Source organism: Telmatherina bonti (assembly GCF_933228915.1).
Source record: "Telmatherina bonti genome assembly, chromosome: 18".
Classification (NCBI taxonomy): domain Eukaryota; kingdom Metazoa; phylum Chordata; class Actinopteri; order Atheriniformes; family Telmatherinidae; genus Telmatherina; species Telmatherina bonti.
Window position 1 is genome coordinate 20,894,226 of NC_136616.1, and position 18,216 is coordinate 20,912,441.

General features: G+C 40.9%; 1 protein-coding gene across 1 annotated transcript; it reads right to left on the reverse strand.

Moving 5' to 3' along the window:
• Nucleotides 1-7,066: 7,066 nt before the first annotated feature.
• On the reverse strand, nucleotides 7,067-16,237 carry ponzr1 (plac8 onzin related protein 1). Its single transcript, XM_079257559.1, has 4 exons — nucleotides 16,160-16,237; nucleotides 10,947-11,084; nucleotides 10,011-10,156; nucleotides 7,067-7,585 (listed from the first exon to the last, which is right to left on the reverse strand). The coding sequence occupies exons 2-4, from the start codon at nucleotides 11,077-11,079 to the stop codon at nucleotides 7,445-7,447; spliced, it is 420 nt and encodes a 139-aa protein (XP_079113685.1). The 5' UTR covers nucleotides 11,080-11,084; nucleotides 16,160-16,237; the 3' UTR covers nucleotides 7,067-7,444.
• Nucleotides 16,238-18,216: the final 1,979 nt, after the last annotated feature.

Sequence of the window (18,216 nt, forward strand, 5' to 3'; positions counted from 1 at the left end):
TTAATCTGTGTGAATACTTGTGATCAGCCAATCTGCCATGTGAAAATCATATGATCATGAATCTTTGAAGCCATTTTAAAAAATACTCCATGAATGATACAAAACAGTCTGATTGCAGAGAAATTTTGATATGTCTGAGAGTGCAGTACCAATGCTTTAATGCAAACTAAATAAGGGTCATAAACAGTGCTCAAAAAAATAAAGGGAACACTTAAACAACACAATGTTACTCAAAATCAACCACATTTCTGTGAAATCCAACTGTCCACTTAGGAAGCAACACTGATTGGCAATCAATTTCACATGCTGTTGTACAAATGGAATAGACAACAGGTGGAAATTATCGGCAATTGGCAAGACACACCCGATAAAGGAGTGGTTCTGCAGGTGGTGACCACAGACCACTCCTCAGATCCGATGCTTTCTGGCTGATGTTTTGGTCACTTTTGAATGCTGGCGGTGCTTTCACTCTAGTGGTAGCATGAGACAGAGTCTACAACCCACACAAGGGGCTCAGGTGCAGCTCATCCAGGATGGCACATCAATGCCAGCTGTGGCAAGAAGATTTGCTGTGTCTGTCAGCGTAGTGTCCAGAGCATGGAGGTGCTACCAGGAGACAGGCCAGTACATCAGGAGACATGGAGGAGGCCGTGGGAGGGCAACAGCCCAGCAGCAGGATTGTTACCACCTTCTTTGTGCAAGGAGGAACAGGAGGAGCTCAGCCAGAGCCCTGCAAAATGAGCTCCAGCAGGCCACAAATGTGCAGTCAGAAACAGACTCCATGAGGGTGGTATGAGGGCCCGACGTCCACAGGTGGGGGTTGTGCTTACAGTCCAACACCGTCCAAGATGTTTGGCATTTGCCAGAGAACACCAAGATTGGCAAATTTGCCACTGGTGCCCTGTGTTCTTCACAGATGGAAGCAGGTTCACACTGAGCACATGTGACAGACATGACAGAGTCTGGAGACGCCGTGGAGAACGTTCTGCTGCCTGCAACTTCCTCCAGCATGACCAGTTTGGCAGTGGGTCAGTAATGGTGTGGGGTGGCATTTCTTTGGAGGGCCGCACAGCCCTCCATGTGCTCACCAGAGGTAGCCTGACTGCCATTAGGTACCGAGATGAGTTTCTCAGACCCCTTGTGGGACCATATGCTGGTGCGGTTGGCTCTGGGTTCCTCCTAATGCAAGACAATGCTAGACCTCATGTGGCTGGAGTGTGTCAGCAGTTCCTGCAACATGAAGGCATTGATGTTATGGACTGGCCCGCCCGTTCCCCAGACCTGAATCCAGTTGAGCACATCTGGGACATCATGTCTCGCTCCATCCACCAACGCCAAGTTGCACCACAGACTGTCCAGGAGTTGGGGGATGCTTTTGTCCAGTTTGTATGGAGATCCCTCAGGACAACATCCGCCGCCTCATCAGGAGCATGCCCAGGCATTGTAGGGAGGTCATACAGGCACTACTGTGCCTCATTTTGACTTGTTTAAAGGACATTACATCAAAGTTGGATCAGTCTGTAGTGTGTTTTTCCACTTTCATTTTGAGTATAACTCCAAATCCAGACCTCCATGGGTTGATATATTTGATTTTCATTGATAATTTTTGTGATTTTGTTGTCAACACATTCAACTATGAAAAGAACAAAGTACTTAATAAAAATATTTCATTCATTCAGATCTACGTATTACTTTAGTGTTCCCTTTAGTTTTTGAGCAGTGTAGTTAAAGCTGGGGTAGGTAATCTTGCTCAGAGACATTTTTTTTACACTGGGTGTGTAGAATGATCGAGAGCAGGACTTTCTCTGCTTTAGAAACGGCTTTATTCACGGCTCTTAACGTACAACATAAGTCAGAAAAAACACCATAGAAATCATATATACTTGTATGTATATGTGTATGAATACACACACCGCCTCACGTGGGCTTTTCCATATATACACAGACAGCTGTCTGCTGCCGTAAAATGTGACTGTCGTAAACTGCTGTAACACCCAATTATTCCAGTATACACGACCTGTATATGACAGGTGAAGTGGTTCCCCGTCCTGATAGTAGTCTATCCATTTAATCCTGAACAATGAAGAATATAGTTAGACCCCTCAGTTTTCCGTAAATCTGTAAAAAACTGACAAATCAAAACATTCGGGCCGAATTGAAGTAGTTTATTTCTTATATTTAGTAACTTCTATGGAGGAGTAAAAGTGCCACAATGTATTAATTCAATAATTAATTAATTGCCTGGGGCTGTCCCCTGTCTCTTGGGGGTGGGGGGCGTTGGCCTCCGCCGTGGGGGGCTGGGCTGACCTGGATCTGCCGCTGCGGCGGGGGGCAGGTCCGTGCCCTGGTGCCTGATTGTGGACCGGGAACCAAGACGGTTGGGGATCGGTTTGTGTGTGCGCGTGTATGTGTGCATGCGTTTGTGTGTGTGTGTGTGTGTGTGTGTGTATATACATGTGTGTATGGGGTATGTATGGAGGAGAGTTGTGGTGCATGAGAGTAGGGAAGTGTGGTGGTAAGGTAGGGTAGGGTAGCAGGGTAGGAGTGTGTGTATGTGGTGTTGCAAGTGGATGGGGGGTAGGGGTGCGTGTATGGGGGAGTGTGTTGGTGGATGTGGATGAGGGGTAAGGGGGGATGTATGGGGGAGTGTAGTGATACACGGTGATGGGGATAGGCATGTGTGTTGGGGTGCAAGTGTATGAATGCATAGTGTATGTGTATAAGGGATGGGAGGATAGATGGGCATATAGAGGAGTGTTGAGGTGCATGTGGGTGGAGGGATAGTGGTATGTGTGTATGGGGGTGGAGAGGTAGTGGTTATCAAGAGGGTAGGACATAGGGGAGAAAGGTGTTTGTGTGGTAACTTATTGGGTGTAGGCAAGGAGGGACTCCAGCATGTCTCCAGGTGGGGAGTGTTCTGGGTGGGTGGGGACGGTGGACCGTTGGTCTAGGGTCCCCTTCTGCCGCCCCTCCCCCTCCTTGCCTTCCTGCCGCCCTTTGCATGTGGCTGATTGGTGCCTCCTGGGGCCGGTGGTCGCTCCTTGGTTGGCGTTGGTGAGGGCTCTGGCTGTTGGGGCGGCTGCTCCTGCTTGTCCTGGCCTCGGGGGCCCTGGGAATGGGGGCGTGCCTAGTGCCGAAGGCGGCTCACTTTCAAGAGGGAGTCACTTCCCTCTGGTCCTAAATCCCCTTCCCCTCCCCCTTCCCCGGTCTCCACCACACACAGGTAGGGTGTTGGGAGGTGTGCACAGTGTCCTGGGTGGTGAGAGAGGCAATGAAGGTGGTCTTGATCACTGCACCCTGTACTGGCCCACCTCCCAATTTTAATTACACTTAGTCACCATATCACAAAAAACACACTGACAACTCATGGACATCTTTAGCGGGGCAGGCCATGCAGTATATGGTGAGCGGGGCCGCTTAGGCAGTCCCTCTCCCAACCTGGTGGGGTTACTGCCCCTCAATTCTAATTACAAACATCACACACTTCACAAACATTAGCGGGGAGGGGGGAAGGGGAGAAGGGGTCCTCCCACGCCCTTATTTCCGGGCCTTCGCTGGGGGATGCGGTTCAGTCGGGGTGGGAGGGCTGCCCAGTAGATCTGGGTCTGGGCTGGCCTGACTGGGGGTGAGAACTCTGCTGGCTCTGGGGGTTGCTGGGTCGGCTATGTCTAGGGGGTGGCGGGGGGGCGCTGGGGGTGGTAGGTGGTAGCTGTGGGGGCCCTGATCGGGGCCTTACTGGTTTCTGCTCCCCCAGGGGTGTCCCACACGGGACATGTTGGGAAGGAAAGATGAGGGCGTCAGGGAGCGAATGGATTGTGGATGGAATGTAAGAGAGTAGAGGTGGGGGGAGCTTTGTAAGTGGGGTGGGGGAGTGTGCAATGGGGTGCGTGTGAATAAAGAGAGAGTATGTAAGTGGGGTGTAGAGGGGAAGGGACGGGATTGGAGGTGTGGGCACATACAGGAGGTAGGGTATGAATGAAGACGGAAAAGTGAGTTGGGGTGCGTGTGTGTAGGGAGGAGTGGATGATTTGAGGTGTGGTGGGGATATCTGTGGGATGGGGTGTGTATGCTAATAAATAAGGGAGTGAGTGAACTGGGGGTGAGAAGGGGGGTGTGTGTCGAGGTGTGTAGAGAGGGAGCTCGTGAGGGGTGTTGTGCTATGTGGTGTACGTGTGCATCGGGGAGTATGTGAGTGGGGGAAGGGGGGTAGGGGAGTGTGATATGGAGCATGTGTAATGGATGGGGCGGGTAGGGTGTGTGTCACTAGGTAGTATGTGAGTCAGTTGGTACGTGTGTGTGTGTGTGTGTGTGAGAGTATATGTGTGGGTGTTTGTGATTGCTGGGGTGTGTGTGTATTCGGGGGTGGTCTTGTGCCCCGGGGGTGCGGCTCATGCACTGGGGTGCAGCCTGTCCTCCGCTCGGCGGCTGTCTGGGGATCCTGGCTCTCCATTGGTGTGGGCTGGATCCTCTGCCCGCGGGGGGTTGCCTTCGGGCTCTTGGGGCCCTGGGGCCCGCGCTCTGTCTGCCCTGGGCGGCCGGTGCCCGGCGGGACCGGTTCCTGTCGGTCTGGGCCCGTTGGGGCCTGTTCCCCCTGACCGCGGGGGACTCCGGCTGGGGGTCCCCTCCGCTGCCTCCCGGGTTGGTCCATAGCTGGCTCCAGGGTGGGGTGGTTGGATCCTGTGCTTGGGGGTGGCTACCGGTCACCTGGGTCTCGGGGCCCTCCTGCTTCTGGCCTTTGTGTGGGCGGGGTCACATTGGCATGATAACTTTTCTCTGAACACGTTCCACTCTGCATGTTCTGCATGTGTCACAGTCACTGAGTCGTTTACAGGATTACTCACTAACAGCAGCTTATCTTTGTCTCCCATTAATATTTAACCTGATAGTTTAGGGTGCTCTTGACACTTGATAGTCCAGTCCTCTGCAGGGGAAATAAGACTCTAAGATTGGCGTGTTTGTGTCTATGTGTGTGAATATGTAGGTACATGCGTCTATAAAGGCAAATGCGTATAGCTGTATATGCGTACGTTTATGCAGATGTCTCTTTTTTTTCCTTCTTTCTCTTTCTAACTCTCTCTTTTTCTCTATCTCTATGAGGTGTTTTCTTTCTTTTTCCATTTATCTTTCTGTTGCTCTTATCCTCTCTGGTCTGGTCCAGCAGTAGAAACTGAAAAATTTACACAAAATAAATAAACAAATAAAATAAAAATCTAGAAAATCAAGTGGATCATCATACCAGTAATGCTCCCCTTGGCAAAGTAAATTTGATCAGCAGAACTGCTTGCTTAAATGCTGGACAAGACAAGACAACAAAAAAAAAGAATTAATTAATTGATTAATTAAATGTGGCATTCATTTATTAAAGCATTAAAAATGAATTAATTAATTGTGTCATTAATTATTTAAATATATATATATATATATATATATATATATATATATATGTATATGAATTGTATCTTAATAAATTACTGATATATTTAATTCTTTATTTGTGCATTTATTTCCAATTTTAAATACTTAATGACACATTTAATTACTTAATTAATTATTTAATGCTTTAATAAATTAATGACACATTTAATTAATCAATTAATTAATTTTTGAATTAATACATTGTGGCACTTTTACTCCTTCCCAACCCGGCTCAGTTTATTTGCCTCCTTCCGCTAAACAGCTGAGAAAGAGAAAATTGTTGGTGGAAAAAGCACTTGGAGAGTGCAAACCTCCACCATGGCCTTTAAAAAATTCCTGGATCCAAACGGTGATCCGGATCACCACCAAAATGACATTTGTTCTTCCTTTTCACATTTCCAACAACAATTTCCCTGAAAATTTAATTAAAATCTGTCATTAACTTTTTTGAGTTATCTTGAACACAAACAGATAAACACCAGTAAAAACATAACCTCCATGGCGGAGGCAAAAATACTTAGATCATGCAAGGAACAAAACCAGAGGAGGAACCAAGACAGGGTGCTACTTTCACATCTTGCTAACTCCCCAACATTATCTACCCCAGCTATTAACAATAACTACAAAAACAACATGTTGGGCAATGTCAAATCAAATAATCGGTAATAATGTGAACATATAGTGTTAAAAGATGCCTAGATAATTACAGAATATGTACTTTATGCCATGATTTTGTAATCTGCACAATGGCAAAAAGTTGCCTCTAACGTTCCTGCAATCCTGCAGGAACACTGAAAACATCTTGTGTTAGCCTGCATGCTTTTTAATGCTGTTCATTAAAAAGTTGCAAATTAAAGACAAAGACTATTTCATATCCATGTTTTCGGAGTAAGAAATGCAGTAGGTACACTGTGAGGCTATAAGAATATGCTCTACTCAGTTGTTTGTAATGTCTGCTCACCACAGTCCCCTAACCTAGATTCTTCTGAGGCCCGAGTGATAAACAGGATGTATGAGGACATTTTTGCTCAAGTCCTGTTGATAGCAGCACCCATTCCCTGCTGCATATCTGTTTCCCCAGAAGTTATTTGCTCCATTTACACCAAGCTTCCACTATCACACATGATCTTTTAAATTACATCTGAACGAAAATCTTTCTGTAGGAACTATTTGTTTCTCTGTTAATCACTTAATTTTGAAGTTAAAATTTAAGGCGTTTTTTATGTTTTCAGAAAATATTGCATTGTTTTACAATAGCTGTGATTTCTGCTTATTTAGACATCTGTCCTATTTGAAATACATATTGTTTAGGAAGAAAAACAACTGTTACACCTGATTAAACAACGAAAGGCAGCATGTAGCTTTGAAAATAGGACATCACTTAACAGCAGGTATGATGTTTCATTTCAGTGTTGAAAAGGTTTTGTCCAACTGTCACAGTTTTATAGAAATGAGAAAACATTCAGATGTTTGTGATAAAGTTGCAGCAAGAAAGAAACCAACACCCATTTGTTAGATCTTTTTTGCTAAAATAAATCTGTTTTGGTATCTTATGCCATCTTAAAATGCATGTTATGTGACCAATGACCTACTGAAATAATGCATGATACACTGATAGTTCAAGTAAAAACAGGAAATGATCTTGTGACATGAAATGTTTTATTGCCTGAACAAATCCAGGGTTAGAAAACACTAACCTGACTGTATGACATGCAGCATGATAATACGCTTGCAAAACTACTTGCAAAAAAAAAGTCAAGTTTTAACAGCGAATCAAAGCTGACAAAAGACAAAATCTATAAACTGCTAATAATGACTTACAAACCAGGCTCTGCTGCTAAGTGCTTATAGAAATATATGCTGAAACGGAAATGTTTTTGGGTTAGTGTGAGCTAATACTTGCAACAATCCATACAGAAATTATCTTTTTTTTTTTTTTAAATGTCTTAATATTTGCTAAATGAAATGAATCTTGTTCACTACTTGTTTAACAAGTTGGAGGTTCTCGAGGTACGACCACATTGGCATCTTATCCCCTGGTCACCTGTGTGGTGACCACCGACATGGCTGACGACTGATGTTTGGCCCTGATCTTCAGCTCACGGTTCATCTGGCACCAGGTACAGGTGTAGCACCAAAGTATGTTACAGAAGTCTTCACAACATGAGCCCTGTGGGGGAGGGAGGAGGGGAAGAGGAGAAAGGAAGAGGCAATAAGTCCAGCTGACAATCATTGCTACTATTAAACTGAACAAAAATAAGGCATTTTTCCTCTCAATGTCACATGTCAAAATTTAAATCATGATATTATTATATTGCAAATGTTGCATATAAACTCTAAGTGTTAAGGTTAAAATAAACCAGAAATTATTCTTTTTTTTTTTTTTTTTTATAAATGTCTGATTATGAACAAATCATTCAATTAGCATTAATACATAAAAAGGTTTAAAACTGCCAAAGCTTTCAAGATTTTTTGTTCATTCTGTTACTGTACCACTACAGATGATTAAACCCACATTGCCCTGCACTATAGTCTACGTCCTGAATTTGGTTTGCTTAAAGGGAACTGAAACCTACAATTGTAACGTTAGTGTCGTCTCCACCCCAACAAGTCGAGGCTGACTGCCCTCCCTGAGACGGTTTCTGCCGTAGGTTTTTTTTCCTGTTAAAAGGTAGTTTTTTTTCCCTTCCCACTGCCGCTTCGAGCTTGCTCAGGATGGGGGATTGGACTGAAGTCATGATTCGATGCAATCAGTTGGTTTCTTTTTTAGGGCATGTATGAACTTGCTTGAAATGGTGTGTATGTAAAGTGCCCTGTGACAAAATTCTTGTTAAGTGGCGCTACACAAATAAAGCTGAATTGAATTGCTGCACATCAGTGTAACTGCAGCAGTCTCGTCTTTTCGCAATACACTGTAAAAACTGAAATCTATGTAAGATTAAAAATCTTAAATTGAGTGCACATATGCTTATTTTTTTAAAGGTAAGATCATTCTTAGTTTTTATGCCAGAGAATTCCTCTCGTTTAAAGAGTATTTTTACTTGTTTTGGGAAGTCTTGACAAGCCAAATTTTCTTGTTCTGTTGGCAGATAATTTATCTTATTTTATGCAACATTTACCTAATTTTTGTCTTTTTTTTTCCTTCGTTTTTTAAGGCTGAGTTTTTGCAGTGTAGATAGTTGACAAAGTCAATGTCGTACTGGGCTTTCGTAATGACAGTCATCAGTAAAGTGTAGCAAAGAAATTCTAATTAAACTGCATCCACTGATCCACGATGGTTGGGTCTTTAAGGATGCAGAAGAGGGTCAACTAGCACTAAACAAAAAAACACATTTAATTATAACAAAAACTAGATGCTGTGCTCTGAGAAGTGATGTGGATCACTTGTTGTTGGCAGTGAAAAAAGGTCTACTGGTCTAGCTGAGCTAAGAAATCAAGGAACTATGACATGATAACCGTCAGGTTGCTTGAAAAAAGAAAAAGCAAAGCTCACAAGCTTTGGGAAACATGTAAGATGATAATGCTGAAAAAAAAAACATGAGCCATATGGCTTCATGGCTTCTGGACATGAATGTATGAACTTGAAAATGTTTATGTTGAAACCATGGCAACGAAATATTTCACACAACTGAAACGGCACTTAAATGCTTTACTAGCAACGCACTGAGCAAACAACACAAATCCCCCGTTGCTGCTCCAATAAAATAAAGTGCCACCTTAAATAAATAAACCTACTACAGAAACAAATGCAAGAGGCCAAATGATTTTCATGGGGAGTTTATATGTTCAGCGTTTCTCATTGCATAATCCGCACAAAGGGAACTGTCCTTAGACATCTGCAACTGAATGGAGGAAGTACACTAGGTGGAAATACAAATTACCTTTTATACACATATCGAAAGAAGAAGCAACACAGGAAGAGTGGGGTCAAAATTCCTCCACGACAGCATGAGATTGAAAACATCATACAGAAAATAACTTCAAGTTTTTGCTGTTAGAGGCTTTTACAGGTTAATCATGGCCTGAACCTACCTTTTCACACACTGCTTTTCCATTTCTTCCAAATCTAACGTTTTATAGTGATGTCATATAGTGTGCTGTGCTACAAGGGAAATAGTTTCTTTTAGAGAACGGATCATAAATGTCAGGTTCTGGATTAAAATAAGGGAAATTCTTGGCAACCGCAAAGAGAAAGGAGGAAGAGAGGTCTCGGTTACAGGTGTCTCTCCTTGGAGGGCTCGTTGGCGGGGGCGGGGGGTTAGCGTGTCTGGTCTGTTACATGGGGTTATTGTCTCCTTGCATCAGTTTATTTTCTCCCCATATCATGGGGAAATTTCAGGGACATTCTTTTAGCAAAATAACAATGCGAAAAAGGCATAGGAAAGACGGGGGGAATAATAGGAGTTTCCCGGCCAAAGCAGGATACTTGACAGGTATGGAATGGATAAAGTTACACAATAAACTAATGACTTCAGAATTTTTGTTTGGCTCTGAAAAATACATCAGATGTGACTTAAAAGAGTCATGTCTTACTGTATATATACACAAAGACATTTTAACATCTGTCACCACTCTGTTGCATTTTCTGGACTTACAGGGATGTTGTAGCGTTCTCTGATGGAGGAGCGCAGTAAGCAGGACACCACACAGCAGAAATCAAGGAGGGGCATGCCGCAGCACCAGCCATGGTCACTGGCTGTCTGACACTGCATGCAGGGGAAACACCAAAGACCACAGCAGCCTGGTGGGGACAAGAAGAAAAAGAGGCTGCAACTGCTCAATATGAATCAACCCACACATCACTGATACATGCACACACACGGACCCTCCTCTTCATGAGGCCTGTGAAAAGACAAACTTGATCCAGTGGGATATTTAGCATAGTTTACCCAAACACACCTGTCAAAATTGATTGTGACTCAAACAGGTACTGTTAGCCTTATTAACTAAATGTTTTGAACATCTTTCACCCTAAGCAGTGTTTCCCCTACCATTATACTCACGCCGCGGCCCCCGAACAACCCCCCCCCCCCCCCCCCCCCCCCCAACTAGAAAGTCAAGTTAATTTATTTTTACCGAGTTTTCTAAACAGTTTCAAATCACAACAAAAGACATTTCCGGTTCTTGCCTCTCGAACAAGTTTATACTTTGTCTTTTGATCGTTTTACAGGTGTGTATTTAGGGTGGCAGCTCAGTGTGCTTGAACGCTGGCAGCTGCACACACTTCGCATACATCCCAATGACCAACTGCACTGAACATGACTACACCGGATTCCCTCATTGGTTCCAGAGGAGCACCTCAGATTTCTGGCTGGTCTGTGGGAAATGCTTTAAAATCAGGTTCAAAGTCAACATCTTCTTCATTTAGTGAAGTGACTTTATCTCAAACCACTTTGAAGTTACAGCCTTTGGAATTCTAAATGTCTCAACATTAAAATATGATCAATAAAAAACATTATAAAACATTCCCTGTAAAGTTTCTGTAGTAAAATAGTTTTGTTAAATCACTTATGTATGGTTGGTTCACTTACAGCTGCCCATATCAGAGCAGCAGTCGCAGAGGCCGGTGCTCCATGATCCAGGACCACCAACGGAGGTGGTGGTGACTGACACCACCTGGACAGGTTGTTGATACACAGGCATTCCAGGATATGGGGCAGACATGACGTCTGTGGAAAAGCAGAGCGGTAAATGTTTCTATCATATGCGGTTGCTTAAATAGAAATATCTATGCACCTCACCACATTTTCCATTCAGCTACGAACGACCACATCGTGTGTGGTAAAATGCATACTTTGCAAATGCAAACTGTGCACGGCAATAAATATTTACTCCTTTACAAGAAATTGACATTTTAACAAGCAGGGCAAAAAACAAATATTTTAAATAATTTTAAGAGAAAAGAAGTGAGTTTCTGGATTCTATGTTTGCAACATGCACAAACTTGCATTTTTCCACCAGGGAAGGACTTTATTATGATGGACACACCATGCAGCCAAACACAAGCAAATTCAGCCTACAATCATACCATTATGTGGAAGGACTTAAGTCAGAGGATACTCCAAAGAAAGCAAGTGTAGTGGTAAAGGCCAGGTAGACGTAGACCATTTAGTCTAATTCTGTGATCCAGAAGGTTTGACATCTAGTTTAAACACAAAAGAGTCATTGAAAATAAAACAAACAAATAAGCTAAATAAACACCATCTGACTGCATATTAACAGTCTGGAGACTCATGGAAAGAAAAAAATCACATCAGGCTATTCAAGCAAGGGCATTCAAGCAAGGGATTTCTGAATGCTAAATCGCACTTAAGGCTTTTCCGCATCATAATTAGGGATGTCACGATTAATTATTAATCTAACCTGACAACCTTTTACGTAGATATTCCCATTTACGTATGTAGAGGAGTAGAAATGGGCCTCTAGACTGGGACACTACGAAGGAGGAAGAGTTACTCCAAACTGAAGGATTAGGTGGCTTTCACCAGCAGAGATAGTTTGCTGCAAGAAACTTGCTGGTTAGCGGAGAATTTTTTACTCCAAGCTTTAGCGATAAATAAAAGTGTAGTGTGGTTTGGATTTTATTTGGGAGTTTACAACATGTGACAGTACTTGTAACTTTTTTAGTGTTTTTTTTCACACTCTTCATTAGTTGACATTAAAGTCCGACGGTAAGCCAGGTTGGTATCAGCCAGTAGCAGCTTTGCCCATTTCATCTGCAGTCTGATAATGGAGCAGTGGGGATCATCTCCTGCTTTGAATGCAACTGCGAGGTGGGACGGCTGCTGAGCCTCTTCTGAGTGCTTCCATTCAGGTGGTGTGGGTGCAGCAATGCTGCTCATTGAGAATAAATTACATGATGCACTTTCCAAAAATCTCCAATAACGCCAGATAAAGTCACCAAGTTCGTTGCTGGCTGCTTTTTGGGTAAAAAATAAAGAAGTTGCCAGGAGTGGTCTGAAAACCGTCTGTGATCAAAGACGCATGCAGCAAAGCTCACGTTGTTAAGTTGAAAACAATGGCTGACATCTTGTATGTCTCTCTCTAGTCGGGCTGCACAATTAATCGGATTTTGATCATGATAACAATTTTGGTGGCCACAATTAAATAAACCTGATTGTCATCGATATTTACATTCAAAAAGCAAGCTTTGCTGCATGCTTCTTTGATCACACAATTCTCAACCAGTAGTCTGTCAACCACCAGGGGGCGAACGCGTGGGTAAGGCTTCATTAAGCTGCCTAAATACCAAACGCGCACACCTTTTACCAGCAGAGAGTTAAGTATCGTTGGATTGGTTGGACATTTGAGGTCTGCAATTTTCCTGTTGCAGGTAAAACAGATTGTCTTGATTAAACAGCTGATCGAGGTGGTAAAAAATACAAACATTTTTACATCACGTGGCATTAAAATACACGAACCCTGATGCATGCACAATTGCCCTGCCGCAGACGAAGTTGCTCGTTAAATATGAAATAAGCAGCTTCATTGCACAAAAAGCAGACTTTGCTGTCCGCATTGATTCCTCCCGGCTTCAGACGAAGCTTCTCGTGGAGGATTTAACAAGCTTTAGACTGATGAGAACAAGTCATGTTAAGAATGGAAAATACAGCTGCATCAAAACACAAGATCAGAAATATGAGATCCCTTCGTATAATTGTTTCTCCAAATGGGCGTTGCCTGCGCTGTATGAAAATGTTGAATGAGGGAACGCTATATATATATATATATATATATATATATATATATATATGTCTATTATATATATATATATATATATATATATATATATATATATATATATATATATATATATATAGATAGATAGATATATATATATATGTCTATATATATATATATATATATATATATATATATATATAGATATATAGATAGATAGATAGATATATATATGTCTATATATATATATATATATATATATATATATATATATATATATAGATATATAGATAGATAGATATATATATATATGTCTATATATATATATATATATATATATATATATATATATATATATATATATATATATATATATATATATATATATAAGGGGTCACCCTTGCTCATGGCTGCCTACCGTGGAAGCTGCGACAGAGCAAACCGGACGGTAAAACACAGCTGCTGAGGCTAGTAAAGTCAAGTCTGCTCACGAGCATTTTATATTTTGTCACTAGTAAGTTGAAATGTGAAATAAACAAACACAGTTATGTTTTCCCTCTTACATTCTCCACAAACTTGTCATTGAGTGCATCGTGACCGCGCTGCAGCAAGGAATGCCGTGTTTCACCTCGTGAACGTGTGTGAAAGTTGGTGGCTGCGTGCCATTTACACAACTTCTGAATACTTATTATTATTAGTGGTGCAACAGATCGTCATTGATCCGCGATCCGTTCAGATCAGTAGCTACGGTTCGGCACACACGTGATCCGCGGATTGATATGGGGGGGAAAAAAAAGAAATCTCCGTGCATAGTCGTTCCGCACAAGTGCAGCGTGGTCATGGCGAGCGGAGAAACTTGAACGCATCAGTTCATTCAAATCCCCTGTGTGGGAACATTTTGGTTTCCCTGTCAAATATGATGAAGAAGGAAAGAGATCAGCTGATAAAACAGTGACGGTGTGTAGGCCCTGTGGAATAAGAAAACCGTATTTAAATTTTTTTTAAATCAGTGAATAATTCAGAAAGTTCTTGGTGGACATGAGTAGACGGGTAGACATGAGTGTTGGCCCACAGGCCATCAGTTGCCAACCACTAATGTAGGGGGTTGATTAGACGATGCTATATGAATTATTCATTATGATACTGATTGTCACAGTTAATGGAAAACAATGGCAGTAAATTGCACGTTGCATTTACTGACCCTTGGACATTCTATGTTTACCCAAATGATATCAAGTATCTTTTGCAGTATTCCATAGTGCTAGAGTTGGGTTAAAAAAAATCCATTAATCTGTGTGAATCAATACAAATTTAATTGATCTACTCTTTATAAATGAGTAAGATTTTTTTTTTTTTTTTTTTACATTTTCTTTTCCCAGTAACAACCGTGTCTTCTACTTTAGTGTTATTTACTAATGCTCAGTGAGATCCAAGTATAAATACATAACTGAAAGGTTGTCTTTGTTGCTTCCGTCCAAAATCAGCTTCTCACCAAGACAATACCAAATTTGGATTTTTTGTTCAATAACTGTACAATTTTCTCTGCAACTTTTTTTTTTTTTTTTTTTATATCGCACCAACATGTTACCTGACATCTGAACTTTAACAATAATTGGGCCACCTCCATTAAGTGAAACGATCTTCATCTTGACATTAAGAAAGTTTAACTTTTTTCTGTGGTGAGTGTTTTTGTTTTGTTTTTGTGGCGAGTCTCTTCACAGCCATTTGAGTGTGCTGGTCCAGGTTTTTTATGACAACCAGGATGGAGGGTGGTGAAAGTGTTTTGGTTGGGTGTTGTCGCTCCTGACTTCCAGTAGGACAGGGACAGAAAAAGTGAAGAGAAAAGAGAAAAGAGCAGTCATGTGAAAAAGAAAGAGGTGTGAGTATCAGGTTATGTGAATGTTAAATGTCACTTTACACATCACTACACATTTGATGAACCAACTCTTTGGAGGCCAGTGCATTGCAGGTGTTGAAAGTTTCCCTACAGCAACACAACTGATTTGAATAAAATGAACTTCCACAGCTTTTTGTGAAGTTCTGCATAAGTCTATTAATGACCCATTTACTTGTAACTGGTATGTTGCTGCAGGGAAACATCCAATCTCTGCACAACATGGGCTCATGCATTTAATACACAGATTCAAAATAATACATTTGGGAACTTTTATCAAATGTTTTGTTCTTAATTAATTGTTTTGTTCTTAATTAATTATGCTTTGCCACCTTTTCACTCAGAATGAAACCAATTCATGAAACATTGCAAACGTGTACATGCTGTGTGTTTTAATGTCTTTAGCTTCGTGGTATAAACATATAAAACTGATAAGTTACCATTTAGGTGTGGAATCTTACTAAGGCATAATATATGAAGAGGACATTAGGTTAAAACAGCATTATTTCAGGGTAAAAGGGAAAGTTTCAGTACTTTGTAGTTTGCGCTGTGTAAGCACATTCTTATGGCAGGTTTAACATTTACGTAGCGGTGTCCGCAAATCCACCCGCGCGCACTTTCTGTAAAAACCTTTGTCCACAACATGGCGCGTAAGGAACATTTTATTGCCTACGCAGTTTTCGTAGACACAGAGGTCCTTGGTTTTTAATTACTAACAGGTTCTTATGGTCACTGAGCGCAATTTTTAAATAGTTTTCTAAATGATTTTGTTTTGACTGTATCTTGTTGCATTCATAAACTTTACTATAAAACGCTTATAACAAAGTAATTAAAGCTACACGTGATTAATTAAACATTAACTTGTTAGCTAACAGCAGCTCCCTCGTGGGAGAAAAGCAAAAATCAATTTGGCTGCGAGTGGGGATTCAGAGGGGATTTACTCAGCCTGTAAAACGCTTTAAACACACTGGTTTTACTTATATTTGACGGTCACATTTTCTCTAAAATGAAAATACTTCACATAATCAGATAATTTACTAAATTAAACCGCAAAAAAATTTTTTTTTTAATTTTACCGATGTCCAATTGTTCTTGCAACTTACAAACAGTATGACAAGGCTGCAAACTGTTCTGCATAAGTTTAATCCGAGAAAAGTACATTTTAATTACCTTTTAACAGTTCGGTGGGCGAGAAGAAAAGGGACCAGCTTGTGAAATAAACTGGCGCGAGTGAACAGTAAAACTGAAAGAGAGAGGTTTCTTTTTTCTTGGAAGTCCATCCCACGTCCCGCCCACACACCAACACAAACTTTCAATTACTATCAGCGGCGTAAGAAACTGTCTGTATTTAGAGGACTGTTGAACTGTTTTAAAGTGACATTTGCATCAATATCTTAATTTTGATCAGTTCAAGTTGCGTCACTGAATTAAGAGGGTTGTTTTTCACAGAAAGAAACAAATTACACCAGTGGATTTCTGTCTCTGCAACATGAAATCATTTTCATAATAATTTAAATGATCATTCTTCATCCTGGCAGGAATTTTGCATGTCTCCTTACAAACAGAATGAAGAATGTTCCCTTCGCCACACAAGTGACATGTAAATCCTGCAAATCACAGAGGAAGATGGAGTAGGAATTAAAAGTAATGCTGCAGTAGCGACACTTTGAGCCTTTGGATATTATTACACATCTGAGACACGGATGAAAAATAGTGTGTGTGGGTATTATAACTATATTACAAGAGATATAGAACCATCTTCAAGTCCTTGTCTGGTTTCCACTGCACTTACAGTTTTGTCAAATAATCAATTATTATTGATTAATATTATTATCCTTTTTTTCCTTTTTTGTCGGATATATCCGACAAAAAGGAAAAAAATTATCCTATATAAATATATATATATATATATATATATATACACACACATACACACACGACAAACCGGATGACATGAGGAAATCTGAGCAGCAGGTGGCAACAGTGCACCAGATGATGAGTTGATGTCGTAAATAGAGTACACGTCTTATTAATTAAGGCAGACAGGAAGGAAAAATAGAAGTGAAAAGCTCAACAGGTAAATTACAGGCAGAAATATTTGTACAAAGAAATCTGAAAAGCTTTCATTCGCATCAGTAAATAATAAATTCATTCCTTGCCTTGTTTTCAGAAATACAGGCTTCACTGTTCTAAACTACATTTAGTAACTTAATTCTGGGAGAGTCATGGACATACAGGTTTACCTGAACATTTGCAAACCTTTTTAAAAGTTTACATTGTGTACGGGGGGATGGGGGGGGGGGGGGGATTTACTCAGCCTGTAAAACGCTTTAAACACACTGGTTTTACTTATATTTGACGGTCACATTTTCTCTAAAATGAAAATACTTCACATAATCAGATAATTTACTAAATTAAACCGCAAAAAAAATTTTTTTTTAATTTTACCGATGTCCAATTGTTCTTGCAACTTACAAACAGTATGACAAGGCTGCAAACTGTTCTGCATAAGTTTAATCCGAGAAAAGTACATTTTAATTACCTTTTAACAGTTCGGTGGGCGAGAAGAAAAGGGACCAGCTTGTGAAATAAACTGGCGCGAGTGAACAGTAAAACAGAAAGAGAGAGGTTTCTTTTTTCTTGGAAGTCCATCCCACGTCCCGCCCACACACCAACACACACTTTCAATTACTATCAGCGGCGTAAGAAACTGTCTGTATTTAGAGGACTGTTGAACTGTTTTAAAGTGACATTTGCATCAATATCTTAATTTTGATCAGTTCAAGTTGCGTCACTGAATTAAGAGGGTTGTTTTTCACAGAAAGAAACAAATTACACCAGTGGATTTCTGTCTCTGCAACATGAAATCATTTTCATAATAATTTAAATGATCATTCTTCATCCTGGCAGGAATTTTGCAGTCTCCTTACAAACAGAATGAAGAATGTTCCCTTCGCCACACAAGTGACATGTAAATCCTGCAAATCACAGAGGAAGATGGAGTAGGAATTAAAAGTAATGCTGCAGTAGCGACACTTTGAGCCTTTGGATATTATTACACATCTGAGACACGGATGAAAAATAGTGTGTGTGGGTATTATAACTATATTACACGTGTACAAGAGATATAGAACCATCTTCAAGTCCTTGTCTGGTTTCCACTGCACTTACAGTTTTGTCAAATAATCAATTATTATTGATTAATATTATTATCCTTTTTTTCCTTT